At 41.9% G+C, this 19,884-nt stretch overlaps 1 protein-coding gene across 5 annotated transcripts in view; it reads right to left on the minus strand.

Annotated features, from left to right (window-relative positions):
- The window catches only part of SMARCA2 (SWI/SNF related, matrix associated, actin dependent regulator of chromatin, subfamily a, member 2), a 175,759-nt gene that overhangs the window by 103,112 nt on the left and 52,763 nt on the right, over positions 1-19,884 (minus strand). For all 5 annotated transcript variants that reach the window (XM_065908450.1, XM_065908451.1, XM_065908452.1 and 2 more), the window contains exons 10-18: positions 17,567-17,620; positions 14,385-14,515; positions 14,097-14,154; positions 11,703-11,803; positions 9,887-10,034; positions 5,743-5,906; positions 4,339-4,405; positions 3,579-3,689; positions 734-976 (exon numbers count right to left, since the gene is read on the minus strand). In XM_065908450.1, the coding sequence (XP_065764522.1) occupies positions 734-976; positions 3,579-3,689; positions 4,339-4,405; positions 5,743-5,906; positions 9,887-10,034; positions 11,703-11,803; positions 14,097-14,154; positions 14,385-14,515; positions 17,567-17,620 (1,077 nt within the window). The remainder of the gene's footprint in view (positions 1-733; positions 977-3,578; positions 3,690-4,338; positions 4,406-5,742; positions 5,907-9,886; positions 10,035-11,702; positions 11,804-14,096; positions 14,155-14,384; positions 14,516-17,566; positions 17,621-19,884) is intronic.

A 19,884-nucleotide genomic window follows, 5' to 3' on the forward strand; every position in this document is an offset into this window, starting at 1 on the left:
TATAACATACCTCAGAATTAAAGGGTCAAATGGTTCCAACACAGATATCCGTAAAGCATTTTAAGTGCTTTTTCATTCTTATACTTAAGAAATCACTAGTCAAAAGGACAGGTACCTGTTTCTAATAAATGAGTTTTTAAGAGAAGGCAGAGAAAGGAATAAGAAGAAATTTGCAAATAGCTACCCCAAGGTTTGAGGAATATTTATATACACACAAAACTTAGATTAAACAAAACATTATAGATTCGCACTAAAATCTGAAAATAATGCATACAGAAAATAATTATAAACTAGTTTGGCTTTACACACAAGCTCTTAACGTGGAAATGGTTCAAGGGGAAGCCCAAGTTTATAACAAGAAAATATTTTTTTCAAGGTTTACATTTGGTTGGTTGAGCTGTGGTTAAACAGACGGAACAAGTATCTCTGTATGTATTCTCCCTGTGGTCCACGGCAGTTAAGCATTCCACCGGTGAGGAACACCCTCTGCTGGCCTAGTTACCACACTGGCGAAAGACAATGGGATGAGGACACCCTAGATCCTAGGATCACTTACCCATTACTGGATCCATTCTCTCAGGATGGAAAAATATCCCTGGAGTGAACACACACCCACCCACTGACTGGCTTCCTGATATTTACAACACCGTAAACCACCTTGCGGTCTCAGCTCTAGGTCCTTTCATTTCATTTCTTTGTCATGCAGTGGGAAAAATAAATGTTAGGCCAGTACCCTCTCTCCAGTCATGGCAAATGGCGCATTAAACCACTGCTCGAAAGTGCTGCAGCTCTTAAAAATGGTGGGGAGGAGGAAGTTGAGGAGGGCCCAGAGTTCCGGGAGCTTGTTCTGCAGTGGGGTCCCGGTCAGGAGGATCCTTCTGGGGGCCACGTAGTGCGTGTTGAGGACCTGAGTCAGCTTGCAGTGGTGATTCTTCATCCGGTGGCCTTCGTCCACTATCATGTATTTCCACCGGATCTGTGATGCAAGAGGAAGGACCAACACGTGGTGAGTGAGGGAAAACACAAGTATCCCCAAGTGACAAGTGGTGATGTGGAAAACCACAGAGCCCACGCTTGGTCCAGGCTATGGCACGGTACCCCTCAGCACGCAAGACTCTCAACAGTCTATTTCCTGACCTGACAGGTCAAGTCATGCACCGTGGAACCATGGGATGAAATAACAGAATGTGATCCCTAATTACCTTTTCACGAAGAAGGTAACTAGGGCCCAGAAAGAAACGGTTGGGCCAGGACTAGCTCCTGTGTTTCCCCATCCAATACCTCTTCTATCACTGCTAGGTTATGACAGCCTGCCAGATTTAAAGGCTACATAACCGCTGCTCATAATGAGTACAGAATATAATTCCCCACTTGAAGCAGAGCTTAATGGCTGATTCCTCCAAGACAGCATCAGCAAGTACCTATAGCAGAAGACCTCTGGTTTCATGCCCTTTTTCTAACACCTTGGCTGACTCCTACCTTCAGGGCTTGGCTGCTGTTTTTTCTTTTTTTAATTTGAGCTTAGTTGCTAAGATTTAAACATTGGAATATTTCATCTAAAAATCTGGACATCCAGCTTCTTTTAAAACATTAGAAGATCTAGCAACCTGGACTCTCTTAGTTAACATGTATTCCTGACCTGCCACGTCCATACCTGCCAGGTCCAGGACCCCAGTTTCAAGATGTCTAAAATGAAAGGACAAACTCACTGGCAGAGAGGGCAGCACTAAAATAGCATTCTTTTCTGTTTATGCCAAAACTTCAGAATTAAACACAATATATTCCTCCAGCATAACTGTCACTTCAAAAATAAAGAATGACCATATGACACGATCTCCCTTTCTAAATCTACACAGAGTCCCCTTCCCCTCACACATCCGACCCTTCAGCCCCTTCCAGGGTCACTGTTTCTCAAAGTGAGAACAATGAGGAATATCCCACAAAGCCTATCCAATCCCCACAAAACAGTGGCAATAGCCAAGAAGAGCATCTGGCGTTCAGATGTCCCTGGATCCCGCTACAAAGCGCTTAGAGAGGAGGGAGAAGCAAAGACCTCTATGAAGTCCTCGCCTTCCTCAGTAGAAGCATCAGGAAAATCAGGGGAAAAGGAATAAAACATCAGTGAGGAAGGGATGTCCGGGTAAAAGAAACTACCAGAGGTGTTTGGGGTTCGCCCCCCACTTCCTCCACCTCCTCTAAGAAAATTCCTTAAGAATAATTAAAGTTGTACAATCAATTGTCCCAAACTTACCAATAAAAGAGGCCAGAAGATAAAAATGTACTTAATCAATATTCTAAATCCACCTTCCTGCCTAATTGAATTTAGCCTATGAAATAATAAGGAATCGAAGGTCTATGATTTTGCTATCGGATCTGCTGCTAATTAGGTCTTCCACTCAAAAAAACTACTACCCCTTTCTAGATCTTCATTTCTCCAGAAACAAAGGCAATACATCTCGTTACCAGACATCTCCGATGAATTTTGAAGTGCATACGCAGAACACACGATACGAATTTTCTTAAAAGGATCTCAAATGTACACACATATCCCCACAGTTATACTGAAAACATGTCATTTTTGACACTGCCAAATTCATCTCAGAGTGTGAAGAAGACGAACACACAGCATTGTTGCTGGTGCCATCTCAATTATTAAACCTCCCCTGGGAGCACATTTCCTTTATGTATTTCCTAGGATGCCATGAAGGGAACTCTCCGTTCCCAGGGCAAAGGTTTAATGCAGAGATTGAACAGACCTCAGAAATAGTGATTCTGTTCAGTTCTGGCCATAACTTAGTTTCAGATTATAGTGCTTTCAAAACACCGCAGTGTAAAAGAAATTACTAAAGGAAAAAAAAAATGAAGTTCTCCTATTTGCTCCATGACAGAAACTACTCCCATCATTCTACATGAATATATTAGGAGGCAAGAGGACATAAATGGAAAAAAAATTCTATTTTTTGGCTAAAGGACAGTTTAGGACCTATAAAGTAGCAAATATGTAGGTCACAGGTAGAAAACAACTCTTTCCTGGCTCTAAATATATAGTCATGGAAACAACCCAGAGTCATCCAAACAATCATAGCCCATTATTTCACTGGAAGAAAACATAAAACAGGAAGAGCACAAAAGCTACAGCTTGGATAAATGTTCATATGGAGAAGACCATATGGAGAGATGCCTGCTCATCTCTGGAGAGACAAAGACACAAGAGGCATGAAGTTCCGCTGCTGACAATATCCCAGGGCAACAAAAACAATTATTTCTTCCACAAGCATGATGTTCAGAGCTGTTGGAGAGAAAAAGAGTTGCAGAAGGAACCCAGGTAAATTCTTTTAAGATATGTAAACTCATTAACCACAACAGGATAGGTAAGAGTCCCAGGATCACTGACACACGACAAGCATACATAAAATTAAAAACCCATGACTAAAACATATCTGACTCTAAAAGAGAGAGAGGGGGAGAGGGCAGTCATCTAATGAGCAAATTATAGTAGCGAGTATAATTTGAGGAATATCTTACATTCCAGTTGCGATGGTCCATAACTCAAGACAAAAGAATTTTTTTAAACATACCTTTGCAAGAATGTGTTTGTCTTTGATAATGTACTCGTAAGTAGTCAGGAGGACGTTGAATTTGCCACTCCGCAGCTGGGGGACAAGAGAGCGACGCATGGCAGGGGTGCCCTGAACAGGAAGAAAATACAGATCTATATTACCCCAGGGAAAGAGGCGTGCGCTGTATCTCACTGCTCACGGCTTAATGGAGCCCAGACACATGACCAAGGACTCACACACACGCAATTATCGTACACAGATCCATTATCCAGGAGGAAAGTACTTGGCAAAATTGCCCACGTCTGGGTACTTTTCAGACTCTTGTGGAGAGGCTTTCCTACTGCAGACCAAGGGAGGGCAGGGAGAAAAAAGGAAATTATGGTGACCCCAAGGTAGCAGAGAACCCGCCGCTCTGCTGAAAGGCTCCATTTCTACAGGGGTGTCCAGCCGGTGCTCGGCTATCTGGGTAATTGCCTAACTTTGCAGGAACAGTGGGCATGGTGGCACGCGGGATATGCGATATTTGTCATTTGTATTACTCTCATCAGAAACCTCGCAATATGATAATTAACAATTTTCTTCTGCATTTCACTATCTGAAAGTAATTATGGTTTATTACAGTAATCTTCTCGGGATGATTAACTCTCACTGTTTAGTACATGATGTACATGACAAAACTTTACAACCAAATACAGTTCACAGATGTGCACATGGAATGAAGAAAATAGGGTCTATTTTTTGCTTTTCCACATTTATATATAAACACAGCATTCCAAACCTTGTAAGAAATTTTCACCACAGAAGGAGCCCATTTGTCAAATTCATACGTCCAGTTAGATAGAGTCCTGTAGAACAAAACAAAATACAGAGCGGTGTTTGTATAAAAATCTGTGGTTAAAAAGATGTTCTCATTCACTTTCAGGCCTCACCTTGAAAGAGGACAGAGAATATAAAATATCTCAACTGTACATTCATTTTAAAGGTGTGGAAATAAGAGATAAGTTAGAAACAAGTGCCACAAAGCGTGACAACTTTGAGGATTCATAAGAAATCTCATGAGAGGAAAAAAAAAAATTAAAGAATGCATGAACATAGAGGACAAAAAAAAATCTTATTTTTAATACTGAAAGACAGCAATTACCAGAGTGATTTGGGAACTCTAAAAACGGCCATATGAATTCAGAGAAATTTGAGTCAGGAAAAAAAATGATAAAGCACATGAAAATACTAAATAAATCTGTCAGGAGGGAGCAGGGGGAAAATAGTAAATGTCTTAAAAAAAAAAAATCCCCCAAACCATCAATGTAATCTACGAGTCAGAACATGCAAAATAAAGATAAAAAGCAAAATACATGTTCAAGATGTAGATAACATGGAAAGGATGTCTAAGTACTGTGGGTTCAAATAAAATGGATTTAAGAGGTCTTTGAAGAATTCTCATTTAGGCAAAATTTGAAGGAAACACTAAAACAGAATCTTTACTTTTTCCCAAGGTCCAAGTCTGCAATGAGCAGTGAGATCTAGAAGGGACCTCAGTGAACAGAACTGCAACCTCACACCACAGTCCAAGGCACTCCCATCCAAGGAGGGTGGTTTTGAACAGGAATTCCTTCCTGCAGGCATGTCCACTCAAAACCCACAAGGAACCCTGCAATGGACGAGGCACTGGGAATGTGATGGAAAACAGTGAAGACCTGTACTGACAAAGTGGCAACACCACTGCAGATAAACTACAGTACTGAGGGCAGTTTAATACAAAGTTCAGAGTCTGGATTTTCTGCTTTAAAGGGGACACTAAAGGAAGATTTAAGAATATACATTTTTTTGAATATATGTAGCCTTTTAGAAATAGAAGAAAAAAATCGGAAATCTTAAAAAAAATCAAAACTTTCAGCTTCATGAGCCACTTTAGGTGTGATAAAGAATGAGTCCCACTGTGTGGCCTGCAGGCTGTATAGACTGCAACACGAAGGACTGGAAAAAAATCACTTCATCTTGTGCTTATGTAGCCAATCAGAGAGGCCAGGATGGGAGACAGGGTGGGAAATGAAACATCTAAATCCAGATTATATGCTCTTGATAATCCCACTACAGGCTACAACTCTGCCTTAAATGACAAATGACAAATCGGGCAAGCTCCAACATAAAGAAGGATAACTGCAGAATAAATGGCTTTACTTACGAAAGGGGAACAATGATGAGATAGGGGCCATTGAGTCGTTTGTGCTCCATCAGATAAGTGATGAGTGCAATGGTCTGTATGGTCTTTCCCAGCCCCATTTCATCAGCTAAGATTCCGTTCAAATTGTTATTATACAGAGAAACCATCCATTCCAGGCCCTGGAGCTGAAATGAAGAGTAATTGCTTCAATTACCCAAGATCTGCACAGGTAATTAATACTAATACAACTCAAGTGGGGCTGCGACTTCTTAACTCCTCTGTGCTGTACGTCGGATTTCCCACAGTAGGAAAGTGGGGGGAAGTACCAGCACAAAACGAAATTCAAATGTGAGCCTGTAATCACCCCACCGCTTGGCAGGTGCTGAGTGCTAATCAGATTTAGAAGTGATGGGCTGGAGCGTTCCGGGGGGGATTTTAAGCAGCTTTTCCGTTCATCCCTACTTAGCATTTCACAGTATATGGCATTCTAGAATTATTAGAGATGAAGAAAACCCAAACGAAAATCCATTCCAACCACTCCAAAAACAAAAAGCCAATGTGAGAATTAAAGAAAAACAAGCCAGAAGGCAGGTTCAGCATGGAGATCACAGGTCATTAGAAACAGCCTTCTTGGTAACGAAGAGCCTGTCAGCCCCCGGGGGTGGGATCCCCTCAACTGAGGTAGCAGAGTGATCAGGGAGCCAGGGGCATCTGCTGGCAGAGAAAGCTCCCAGGCCTCACAGGGAAACTCCGCAATGCAGGCGCTCCCCCAGGGCAGCTGACCCCTGGGAACACCTTCAGCACAGTTACGTACAAAAGCCCAGCACCAGAGACACAGCTTTGGATTCCCACGTTAAACACAAGTAAGAGTGGGAGAAAATACAAAATTGTTCAACCTTCCTCTCCAACCATCAACTCCCTTCCACCACCGTTATCACAGATATCAGTTTATTTTTTATTTTTTTAAAATTTTTATTGGTTGGAGGCTAATTACTTTACAATATTGCAGTGGTTTTTGTCATACATTGACATGAATCAGCCATGGATTTACATGTATTCCCCATCCCGATCCCCCCTCCCACTTCCCTCTCAACCCAATCCGTCTGGGTCTTCCCAGTGCACCAGGCCCGAGCACTTGTCTCATGATAGATGTCAGTTTAAATGAGAGGGTTAACTCTGTCTCTCTCTCTCTATATATATATATATACATATGCATGTGTGCTCAGTCATGTCCAACTCTTTGCGACCCCATGTCACTGCAGTCACCAGGCTCCTCTGTCCATGAAATTCTCCATGCAAGAATACTGGAGTGGGTTGCCTTTTCCTCCTCCAGGGCATCTTCCTGACACAGGGATCAAACCTGCGTTTCTTGTATCTCCTACGCTGGCATGCAGATTCTTTACCACTGCACCACGTGTGTGTGTGTGTGTGTGTGTGTGTGTGTAATTGCTACAGTCAATTTAGCTTGCTAATGAAGTTATGCTTAGGGAAACGTTAATTTTAATTTCTTTCATGTAAAAACAAGACAAGTGATTCTTCCATTTTCAATATTTATTAAATGGTGATTCTGTGAAAAGGACCGTGCAAGGAACTACAGCACATGGATATCTACATATGTAAGATGCATGCCTCCCTTCTGAAGTTTACAAAGAAGACCAAAGTTACATGCACCAAGTTACAAAGTTACCAAGTTACAAAGTTCATCATGCACCAAGAAGCAGTTGGCAGTGCGAATGTCATAAAATGTTATAAAACTGTATAGACCAGAATTTTTCTTGGGAAGAGCAACTACAATGGTTTGAAGAAGTACTTGGATAAGCTTCTTGGGGTGCCTTGTACCATGCAAGACTCTGAATCATCCTAAAGGTTTTTGCAGAACAACAGTAAAACCAAGAGATGAGAAGAACAGAAAGAGGCTCTCAGGGGATGCACAAAAGAGAGATGGGCAGAGGAGGAATGGTGGGAACCCAGAGTGCTCTGTGGGAGGAGCTGCACGCTTGCAATGTGACCCCGAGACCACCAGGCCTTTAGGAGTCAGCTAAAGGCCAGACACATCTGGACACTCAAAGGGAGTGGATTTCTTTCTTTATTTTTTAATGAAATTGGCAAAGGGGCTGAATTTTGCATCTGTTTTAATCCCAGATAAAACAGAAGGTGGACATGGGTAATCTGAGTCCAGGAATAAGAAACATCATGAAGCAAAAAAAAAAAAAAAAAAACCCCAGAGGAGGGGCAGAGTGAGGCATGTTCAGGAAACCTAACAGCCGGTCAGCAGGGGAGGAAGGCCATAAAATTCCTATAGGGAAAGAGGAGGAGATAGGTTTGAAAAGACAGTGGTGAAGAATGCTTAAAAAGTTCTCAGATGGCAGGCGGAAATCAATGTGGCTTTAAAAGTTATTTATGCATAATCTAAAGAATGCACTTTCCACACACAGACACACAGGAGGTCATCAGAACCATCTCCAAGTCCCTATCTACATCAGGTAGGCCAAATCAGATGGCAACAGCTTTGAACTTCATGCAAGTAGTATGGTCTTTGGAGAGAACATGACCTCACTACAGCCAGGGCACTGGTTCTCAATTGTGCTCCAGGGACTCTTGAGGGTCTCCAGACCCTTCTGAGGAGACCACAAGATCAAAATTATTTTCTCATTAACACTAAGGCATCATCTGCCTTTTGTATTGCATTGACATTTGCACTGATGACGCAAAAGCAGTAGTGGGTATAAACTGCTGGTGCTTTAACACAAATCAAAGCAGCACCGAGGCAGCAGCAGCTGTATTCTTCACCTCCACACAATGGCAGCCAACACAGTGCCGCGTTCTGAGTTCAGTGGACCCTGGACTCAAGTTCCAAAAGTTTGAGAACTGTTGGTCTAAAGTGCATACTGGGTTGGTCAAAGAACTTGTTTAAATTTTTCCATAGGATGTTATGGAAAAATCTGAATGAAGTTTTGACCAAATCAGTACTTCCCAAAGTGTATTCCAAAGGACCCTAATCTTACAGGCTATGAATAGGAATATGATATACGAAAAGAAAGTTCGGTGGTCAGAGAAATTTTGGCAATACGAAGCTAAACTCATTTCACTGTAGGACGCTGATACGCAGTTACGGATGGCACATTTATTTTTGCAGACTCATGAGTTGCTGATACACAGCAGGGGCTACCAAGAGGGGTCATTCCCAGAGTGCTCAGACGTCTGATTGGCTCTGGAAGTCCTGGGTGACACCTCTGATCAATTATAAGGGCCTCTGTTCATTCTCATACATCTCCAACTTTGGAATAGTAAATGATACAGTAATCCAGGTTACAGCTGATTGTATTTCCCATATTTATTAATATTTAACCACAGAACCCATTTCCCCCATTCTTTCTGGGGTCTATCTCACAGGACAAATGTTGCAAGGAACACACCATGAAGTGGAAGGAGGTAAAAGACAGGCGCTGACCTCATTACAGACAGGTCAAAAGAAACATCCGTTATGCTTACAGCCTAGTTTCCATCAAAGCATGGCTGTTCACACCTTTACTGTGTCTTAAGAAAAAAAAAAGCATGTAAATGTTGCAGACAGCAATTCTTAGGTGGCTACATTCATAGTGTTAAACTATAGCCACCACTGAAAGTTTTGAAGAAATGTACTTCATTTACTTCAAAAAGGGAGACAGATGGTCCCTGTACTGGTAGAAAGTGGCTGGGTTTTCCATTCTGAAGAGATCCATGGGTAAAACAGTTGCAAAGGTTAAGTCAGGATTTCTGAAAACAATTCATCCCAAAACCATAAAAGGGAAAATGGGTAAATGCCCTAGTGAAGAAGGTAAAATGGAATCCTCTAAAAGAAGAATTATAGGCACAGCAGAGAAAATTCCTATATTAGAAGCGATGTGAGGACTCCCCTGGTGGTCCAGTGGTTAAGACTCCACAGTTTCACTGCAGAGGGACATGGGTTTGATCCCTGGTCTGGGGAGCTAAGATCCCACATGCCACAAAGTATGGCCAAAAATGAAAAAAGAAAGAATGTAACCCTAGACGCCTGCCATCATCGAGTCTCTTGAGCAATTAGCATGCACACAACATATCCAATCAAAATTAGGTAACGGACTGCAACTTGCTAAGAACACAGTTACCTGTGTTGCCAAGAACACACGGTCACCACATCAGTTACCTGATAATGCTTCAGGGTTCCGTTGATGAGGAGGGCTGACTGCTTCTCCACCCTCTCGGAGATGGCATGGGCCACGGTGTAGTAGGACTGGGAGCCTCTGGCACTGTACTGCATGCTGTACTCGTCGTCCACGTCCTGCTTCGCCGTCCTGGGGCAGAGAGAGTGGAGAGTCACGCACGGGGAAGCTGTGCATGAATGGAGAGCCGAGAAACGGCCGCAGTGAGCAGAGCTTTATTTATCACCTCCTTCACGTGTGCACGCTCAGTCACATCCACCTCTTCAGGACTCTACAGACTGCAGCCCACCAGGCTCCTCTGTCCATGGGATTCTCCAGGCAAGAATACTGGAGTGAGTTGCCATGCCCTCCTCCAGGGGATCTCCCCAACCCAGGGATCAAACCTGAGCCTCTTACATCTCCTGCACTGGCAGGCAGATTCTTAACCACTAGCGCCACCTGGGAAGCCCCCACACCTACTTCATGCCCAGCAGGCAAAATATATTATCTGTAATCCTCGCAAAAAAGCAAGCAAGGTAGATGTCACTATTACCTTCCCCACTTTATACCTGTGGAGAACTTCAGGCTGAGATAAGTTCATGAATTCATGAATTTGCCCAGGTCACGTGAAAGATGGTGGCATTAGGATTTGAACACAGGCCTTCCTGACTTCAAATGACTGTTATGAGCATGAACTGTACATCTGCAAGTTCACACTTGGCCAGTGAAGCTGTCCTAGGCCCTTGAAAATCAAAGATAAATCCTACCCACAGAACACTGCCCAAAGCTTGGAAGACAGGTAAGAGGGGGAAGAAGGTGACATTAAAGACACGGGAAAGAGAAGAGGTAGAAAACAGAATGTTTTCTGCACCAGGTTAACCAACTACTGTGTCAGTCTAGGAAGGGGCATGCGAGTGTGCGTGCTAAGTTGCTTCATTCATGTTGGACTCCTTGCAACCCTATGGACTGTCCATGGGATTCTCCAGGCAAGAATACCAGAGTATGTTGCCATGCTCCCCACCTCCAAGGGATCTTCCTGACCTAGGGATCGAACCTACATCTCCTGTGGTTCCTGCATTGCAGGTGGATTCTTTACCACTGAGCCACCAGGGAAGCCTCCTATGGAGGTGGGGTGGGAGTGGGCTCCTAAAACATTCAGTGAAGAAGGGGGCAGATGGATAAAGGAAAGATTACTGAAGTGGGCACAGAGCCCTGGAATAAAAGGAGAAAATATCAGAATGTCTATTTCTGCTTTGTTTTGTTCTTTTTTAAATCTCATCACTTTAAAATGTTCTCTTTCACAGATTGTTTCACCGCAAATTTTAACACTAGAGCGATACAGACAAAGAGCTGTGTAGCCCACTGGTGTAGAGGATGGGTGGGGTGAGGCGAAGAGCTGGGTGCTCAGGTGGGGGGAAGGACTCCGAGGTGTTTCAGACTGGGCTGGGGAATCAGGGGCTGACCGCCTGCAGCAGTGAGGACAGGGAGGGGAAGGGCACACCCCCGTGGGTTTCTGGAGGAGCGTTGATGCCAGTAAGGGAGGTGGGAAAGGCTGCCGGCTGGAGGGGCAAATTTCATCTGGGATGGAAGTCCATATGACAAGAGAAGCCCAGGAGTGAGGGAGACAGGAAGGAGAAGGGGACGGAAGGAAGGGGCTGGGCAGTGGGACATGCTGGTGGCCCCTGATGGTGGCATTTCAAGGGGAGTCTGGGCATAAAGTCAGCTTCCATCCTTAAAGACAAAATTCTCTAAAAGGAAATTCACAGAGGAGAACCCTCACGAAACGCATATGCAAGAGACGAAACTCTGAGAGATACATACTCAATGATCTGCTTGGCGTCCTTCTCTGAAACCTCCTCACTGTTTGGATCCAGAAGTATTTTCTCTTCAGTCTCCTGCCTGCTGGACTCTTCCTCCTCATCCTGGGAAAGGAACAAAGATTCCACTTTAAAATAAAGAGGGAATCCCTAGGATTGGCATTTTCTGGAAAGAGAGTGAACAGTATTCAACTTCACAAGTGATGTGAACACAACCAAGGGGAAGACATAAATTTAACCCTTACCTATGCCAGGCAATTCCTACCACTCCATCGCTGTTTAAATCACTGAATGGAGGACCAGAAGGAACCCTCTAGGGATCCCCTGGAACCCTTGCTCCGCAAGAATACATACAGAAAAACCATGCCAGAAAGGTGGATATGTATCAATATTTGGTCGTCAGAGAGTCTTGCAGATCAGGGGTCCCTAACGCTCGGGTCATGGAGGGGTACCGGTCCGTGGCCTGTTAGGAAAAGGGCTGCACAGCAGGAGGTCAGCAGCAAGCAGTTGAGTGAAGCTTCATCTCTATTTACAGCTGCTCCCTACTGCCCGTATCCTCATGGTCTGTGGGAAAACTCTTCCACGAAACTGGTCCCTGGTGCCAAAAAGGTTGGGGACTGCTGCTGTAGACCACATTTGCTCTTGATAACTTAGTGACCTTCTACACCCTTCTCTTCCAAAGCCAGTTGAAGAGATCTTAATATTGTCTTTTTGATGATGCCAGTGGACCCTGGATGTTCCCACACGACTTCAGGGTGGAGGGACTGGAGCTTGTAAGCATGTGGCCTTCTGTGTGTGTGTTCTGTGGCCACTTCATATTTCTGGATATGTAGATAAACACTGTCAATAATATGGCAAAGGATTCATCACCTCCCCACCTCTGAACTGTGTACTTGGTTCTGCTGGCCTGTTGGAAAGCTTTACTAAATATCCATAATAATATCCACTACTACTCACTTGGTGTTGAAAGTTAAATCTTTTCAGATAACCTAGAAGAATTTCCTTTAAAAGGAGGCTTAAAGAGAATGATGCTTTTCCATCACTTTTGAATGAAACAATGAGGACTGACAATGACAGTAATGCTGAACATTAAATCTATGATCACAGATCACTGAATTGTAAGGGGTAAAATGAGGAGTGGGTACAGCTCCTTCATGTCCAGGTGAGCACCAAGAGGGGACATGACTAGCCACAAGATGAGGACCCAGTCTCTGGACCCCCAGGTCAGAGTTCATTCTGGTCCCAGTTGTCTGGAGTTGTCTGCAGCTGTCACTCTTAGGAGGGCACCCTTGGGTTCAGCAGCCTTCTTTACCTCATCTCTGTCCCTCCCTGCCCCTCAGACTCAATGAGAAGATTCTTCCAATGGATTATTTATGGGCCCATTCATCCAAGTAAACAAGAGATATTTTAAAAATTGATTTTGTAAGTTTCAAATACCTCAGAGAAAGAGTGGCCTATAAAAAAAAATAGCTTGCCTCCAAAAGTATTTACTTGTTAATAGTACGCTTTAAAAAATAATAATAACTTTTATTATCTTTCATTTTTAATCCATGGTAGATTTATTTCGGAAACACAGGTCCACAAAACAGAAGGAAATAAAAACAGTCTTAAAATTCTGGTGAGCTGTCATTGGTAAGGTTGCTCTGCTCTGGCCATGGTATTCTTTGAACCAAGATTCCTCTAAACTGGTAAACATTGCATTTAATGACTACACACTAGCAATGCTCTAATAAACGAGATAAAAATCTTCATTTATTTATTCTATTTGTAATTGTTAAGCAATTTAAAGCTGACTTAGAAATACCTTGATTATTCTTTCATTTCTATTAAAAGTGTACCATTTTAGGTTCTAGATACGTGAGTATTCCTTCCAAGAGACTGAGACAGGTGGATAACAATTATATCCAAAGTACTAAAACAAGAATCCAATTTAAAAAAAAAACCAAGAGGATCAATAAACTCATTAAACCAAGTACATGTTGCTCTTTTTGTCCAAATTTCAATACTTACAGCTTCAAACAGGCCTAAGCACTAAAGGACTTCAGGCGTTTTTAGGCTCTTAGCCCTCAGTGTAAACCACTTAGAAGCATGGAATTGCTTTTCCCAAGGTAATCCATCTCCAATTTTCCTCCAAAGACCTTTCTACCACCTCCGATTTAATGCCAGCTTCTCTTTTCTTGGTTTCAAATAAACTGAGAATTCACCAAGTTTCCCCGCTGGCCAGGAGGAGCCCCTGAGAAGTCACTGTGAAACTAGGCATGAACCAGCAAAGCTCTGGCAAACTCTCTAGGCCAGCTGTCACCCGCTGGCCAACAGTGGGGGACGAAGAGACAGAAGGACCCGGGTATTTTCTGAGAACTTTCCAGCCAATGAACTCCAAACAGAGATAGAAACATACCTCCTCCTCATAATCAGAATCACTCTCTTCACTGTCCGATCTAGGGGCAACTTCGTAACTACAAGGAAAAGAGCAGGGAGGAAGAGCAAGTTTAGCTTTTTAAATTATAAAACTATGTGTGTGTATGTGTATACACAAATACATATGGCCTATTCTATGTACAAATGACAAATGCAAGTAATAACTTCAGTTCAGCAATGGTCAGGTTGTTTTAGTTCCCAGATTTTACAAGGACCACAAAAATCTAAAAAGCCAAAGAACACCAATAATTCTGCTTTCATGCCTTACCCAGGATTCATTTCCAACCAGGCGTCCAGCTGACTTGCTTTGGGTGCTTCTGGGCCAAACAGGACCTTGCCAGTTTCTGTGTGAGTCACTTTGACGGGGAGGTCACTCATCTGGCTGCTCTCATCTATGGGCTAGACAGAAGACATGACACGGCATTGCTTACTGTTATGATATTCTCCCAGTTCTGTGCTAGAGTTTGTGGCTATCCAGTATGTGAAACCCCTTCCTGTGACTAGAAATTTCATCACCTGGTGAGTCCCAGGTGGGATGTTGAGGGTCACTTTCCACTAAAGAAATGGGAAACATTGGCCTTCCTTGCAGCTAAGGTGTTGGCACAAGACCTAAGCTCTGCAACTGGGCACATTCACCAAGGCTCTGAATTGGGACCTAGAAGAAAGTGAGGGCCAATGGGCACACTGGCAGGAGAGCAGACAACAGTAGCAACATTGCCAGTGCAGTGGTATTGGCCATGCTGACTCCCAAGGCCAGCTGTGTCTTCACTAACCAGGTGTAGAGTACACCACAGTAACATATAACTGAAATAACAGCGTAGCCCCAGTCAGGGTATTGCCTTTGGGAGATCTGATCACCCATGCAATATCCTGTTAACATGTTGCCTTCTTACTTAAATCAAGCAGAGTTGATTCTTGCCATTTTCAACTAAGAACCCTTAAACCCCCAAATATTAATTTGCTGTTGTTCAGTCACCAAGTCATGTCCGACTCTTAGGGAGATGAGTCCTGGCTGGATGCAGCACGCCAGGCTTCCCTGTCCTTCACTGTCTCCCAGAGTATGCTCAAACTCCTGTCTGTTATGCTGATGATGCCATCCAACCGTCTCATCCTCTGTTTCCCCTTTCTACTCATGCCCTCAGTCTTTCTTCCAATGAGTCAGCTCTTCCCATCAGGTAGCCAAAGTATTGGAGCTTCAGGTTCAGCCTCAGTCCTTCCAATGAATATTCAGGATACTTCCCCCAGATAAAGACTACTACAAACTCATGGTTTCAGAGAGAATCATGGAAAAAAGAAAGAGGTATTGTCACTTGTGTCATCTCTTAATGGCCAGTGTGGCTTCTGCAGAAACAATGTCATTTTATCCAAAATCAAACCATCAGGTACCTAGCCCAACCATGGGGACCTGCAATAAAGCAAAAGGCTCTGCTCATTGGAAACCTGGCAAATCGACCAAGTTTGAGCTGAAATTCGTCATTAGACTCTCAATGAAAAATAGTTTGCTCAGAAAACTAAGAGAATAAGCGACATTGCAGAGGCTGTGTTTAACCTACTTCTGAGAACAAATTGTTTAAAAAGGTCTAAAACTGGAGCAATCATATGCAAATGAATGCTACTGATTACAGGGTGACTGTGCATCTAGGAGCAGACCCCCAGGCGAGATGTCTGTTTGGAAACGCTTGATCTGTGAGTAATTCAAGTTATCTACTTCCTTAAAAGTGATAAAATTCAAACATTTAGGCAATTCACTAATTCCAAAAAGTTGTTTCTAAATTGTTATCTAGAGTTAAAATGGAAAAGCAGTGTACCGTAGGTTATCTTCTATATCTAATAGGAAATGACCACGTTCCCCCTCCCCCTCAAAACTGGTTCTTTCCCCCTTCTTCCTCAACAAAGCACTGTCAGAATAAGAAACAACATATTAGCAATTATCCGCAAAAATAACCTTAAAAAATAAAAAGAGAAGGCTTACTCCAGATTTTCTTTCCTTTTATGTGTACTGAAGCAATGGTTGTGGACACTGTTATTTTGCATTTCAAGACAATGCTTCTTCCTCATTAATGTAGAAGGTCATCTATATGTTCATGTGATAACTAGGACATCTACATAAGTAGGAAATGCTACCATTTTCTTTGGAAGAATCATATTCCACTATCTTGACCTATTAAACTCCAGCTTGTTTTACGGCTTGTGCCATGCCTCAGAGAAAACTGAGAATCACTATAGCTGAAATTAGAACTTTGGCAGAAATACCGAGTGAACACACCAGAGTGTAATCAGAACATTATTTCAAAACAAACCAGGTAAGATAAGGACTGCCCACTGTAGCAAGCAGAACATACCATGTGCTATGATTTAAAAAAAAAAAAAAAGTGCATGAGCTCATTTTCCCAGGGGATAATATGAGATAAGAGAGCTACCGCACTAACACCTTAAATCTCTCCCTGTGTGATTGTTAATTACAGACCCATGTGAGGCATGCTTTGGTAAGGCTGGGCTTTTACAAATTAGAGCTCTTCCTAAGTGCCCTAATATACAGTATTCTTCCCCTATAATAGCCCACTGTTTCTCACACATTAGACATTTATCCCGATCTTTTCTTTCCTTGTGATAAATTATAGTGGTTAAGTAACATTTATTGTTCAAGAGGTTTCTGCATAGAATAGTGGTTTCAACCTTTTACCTGCCACTGGGCTGTTCACATTCATAACATGACTCATGTGAATGGTGATTCTGGAATCGAAAGAGGCAACCCTCCACCCACCCCAATCTTCCAGGAAGATTTGTCAGAACCTGTGAGAGGAGAAGGCAGTTTGAAACAAACGCCCTTCCCATCCCACTCTGGGGGACACCTGCTCGTGTGAATCACTGGCACAGAACTCTTGAGTTTTCCAGAGGAAAAAAAAAAAATCCAATAAAACAATCACTGTATTCTGGTGATGCAGGAGAATATCAGAAATAACAGAAATAAAATTTACAAATATACTGATGAATCTACGAATAGAAGTTATAGGGTAAGCTTACAGAAAATCCAAAAAGATAGGCTACCAAATACGTAAATTGTTTGGCTTATGGAGTTATGAAATTCCAAAGTAAATGAAAGAAACTGGGTCATATTTTATGCTTCTGCATCATTGACAGGGAAAATGTAATTATAGAATCACTTAAGATTTTTCCACATTCTGTATATTCATAAACACATGCTTATATGTGCACAGAAAATTTCTGGAATGGTATACAAGAAACTTAATATCAGTTGATTGGCAGTCTGAGATGGAAGATTACTGTTTAGAGTATTTCTTTTATGCTATTTTAATTTTCTACTATGCTAATGGACTACTCTTTTTACTTAAAAATGAATAGCGGAGTGAAAAATACAATTAGTATACATAGAGAATGGCAGGGCATCATTCAGCAGAGTACAGTAAAAATGGATGCAAAATCCCTTACCTCTCCATCTGGTCCCAGGGCAGACTCTCCTCCTTCAGCATTCTCTTCAGCCTTCTGCAAAACAATGTCAAATGTTAGGTATGAACCCAGAAAGTGGGGACAGGAAGGACCTCATGGTACAATAGCATTTCATTACTACTTGTCACCATCCAAGAGAGCTTAAGAATTAATGCCTTTTATGTGTGTTTCTCTTCACTCTGAGACAGAGTGTGTATTTTATTGGCAACTGGCAGGGAGTGTCTGAAGCTAGATGTGACTCAGGGTTGGCCCATTAGAGAGGGGTGGACTATGTCTTCTAGGATGCAAAGAGCTTAAGATGTGGCAGCATTAGGACCGAGATCACAATCTGAAATGTAATTGTATTTGGCACTAGGAAGACACAACCTGAATCAGTTCAACTTGCCCATTCCCTTAGCAAGTTTTCCAAAGCATGTCCTCTCAGGAATGAACTCTGAACCACTCTTGGGTTATAAAAATACAAAATCATTCAAAATCTTGTACATTCTCGGAATGTTTTTCATTCTACCTAATTGGCTTTCATAATAGCATTTCTACAGTATATGGGGAAATTTGATGCAGATTCTGTGGTCTCAAGAAAAATTCTGTCATCCTCCATTTCTTAAATATTCCAATATCTTAGCCCATTAACCTCTATGTGCCTCAAAGACAGCTTAAATGAAAAGCTAGAATTATGTCACATTTTGTACATACCTGATAGAGCCTCATCTGCAATAAACACAACATAGTCTGAAATTTCTTACATTTATAACAATCTCTTTGACAAGTGAAATCTTTAACACCACCTTCACAGAATCCTTATTTTAAAGTTATTCTGTGTAGTGCAATGAGGAGGGAAAAAAAAACCAACTTCAGTCATTTCCTTTATCAAGACATTTAAGAAAATGAGCTTTCCTCCCCTGGTCCCTTTAGTTAATTAAAAATATACATAATGATACAGAATCAATATTAACTCCACTTTGTTTACTTAAGGCATTGATTGTATAATACATTTTTTTGCTTCCTGTGAAAATAACTCAATTGTCTCTTGACAAAACAGCTTTTACAGAAAATGTCTAGGATTGAAAATCCAGTCTTTTTACTGAAGAGGGGCAGTTCCCATAAATGTCAGAAATTTCTGAAGTTTTTTTTATAATTTTCTTATAAAACATATGTATACATGTATGCCAAAGCACAATGCATAAAAAATGTAGCACTTCTACCAAATGAAATGCTCCCTTTGGTTATGATTTCCCTAGAATTTGATTTTCTATTTCTGCAACCCCAAAGTGAAAATATTTCCAAGTTCAAAAGGAATGACCATCATGGAAAAGCACTGGGCCCTATGTTTGAGCTATGAATTCAGAGAACAATGGCAGAAAGTCTCAGAAAAGGAACTGTCCCTGTTCCAGTTCCTCTGAAAAGTTCATTTTTGGAATTCTCAGGCACTATATTCAGGTGACTCTTTCAATTAATTGCAGAAAGTCAATTAATCCCACCATTCTCCCCATACAAATCAGAAATTAGCTACAAATTTGGCAAACAAAGAAGAGCAAATGAGACAATGAATAAGCCAATTTCCAGTATCTAGCTAGTGGAAATGGATCACCATTTCAATGAATAGCACACTAAAAAGTCTGAAGGACCATAAATAACAGAATCAAAACTATTATGAAGAACACTCTTCTATGAATATGCTATCGACCAGATAGGGTGTTATCTAAAAACTGCCCCATCAGCAGGACTTTCTATTACTTAAAATCCTCTAAACTAATTTTTAAATTTCCATCTAGTATCAAATCTGAGAGGCAATGTAATATCAGGCTTAGGAAACTTGGTTCTGGAATTAGATGAACTGCATTTGAATCCCAGCTCTGTCACTAACTGCATGAGTACTCGGCCATGTGATCTTGAGCAAATCTCTTGAATCTTGGTTCTCTCCTCTTGGAAAGTAGCAGTCCCCACCTCACGGGGCTGTTGCAGGACCGGATCACCATGTCAATACAGATAATCCAAGGTTACATGTAATATACATTGAGAGTGTCATTCTCCACAATGTGAAAGAATCAATGATAGTCTGAGGGCTATTTATGTTTATATAAGACTGGCTACAGCACTGTCTGAAAATCACTTCCTAACATTACAAAGTCAGGGATTTCTGTCTGTTTTGTTCACACATGTATTTCCATACCTTACAAGGGGTCCTGGCACTCAAAAGACACTCCATAAATATGCTGAATGAAGGAATGAATGAAAACAGCAAGAACAAAGCTTTCCACTTTAGCATACTCTAAGTGAATTATCACCATTGTAATTAGGTG

Source organism: Muntiacus reevesi, chromosome 17, assembly GCF_963930625.1.
Source record: "Muntiacus reevesi chromosome 17, mMunRee1.1, whole genome shotgun sequence".
In the NCBI taxonomy this organism is placed as follows: Eukaryota; Metazoa; Chordata; class Mammalia; order Artiodactyla; family Cervidae; genus Muntiacus; species Muntiacus reevesi.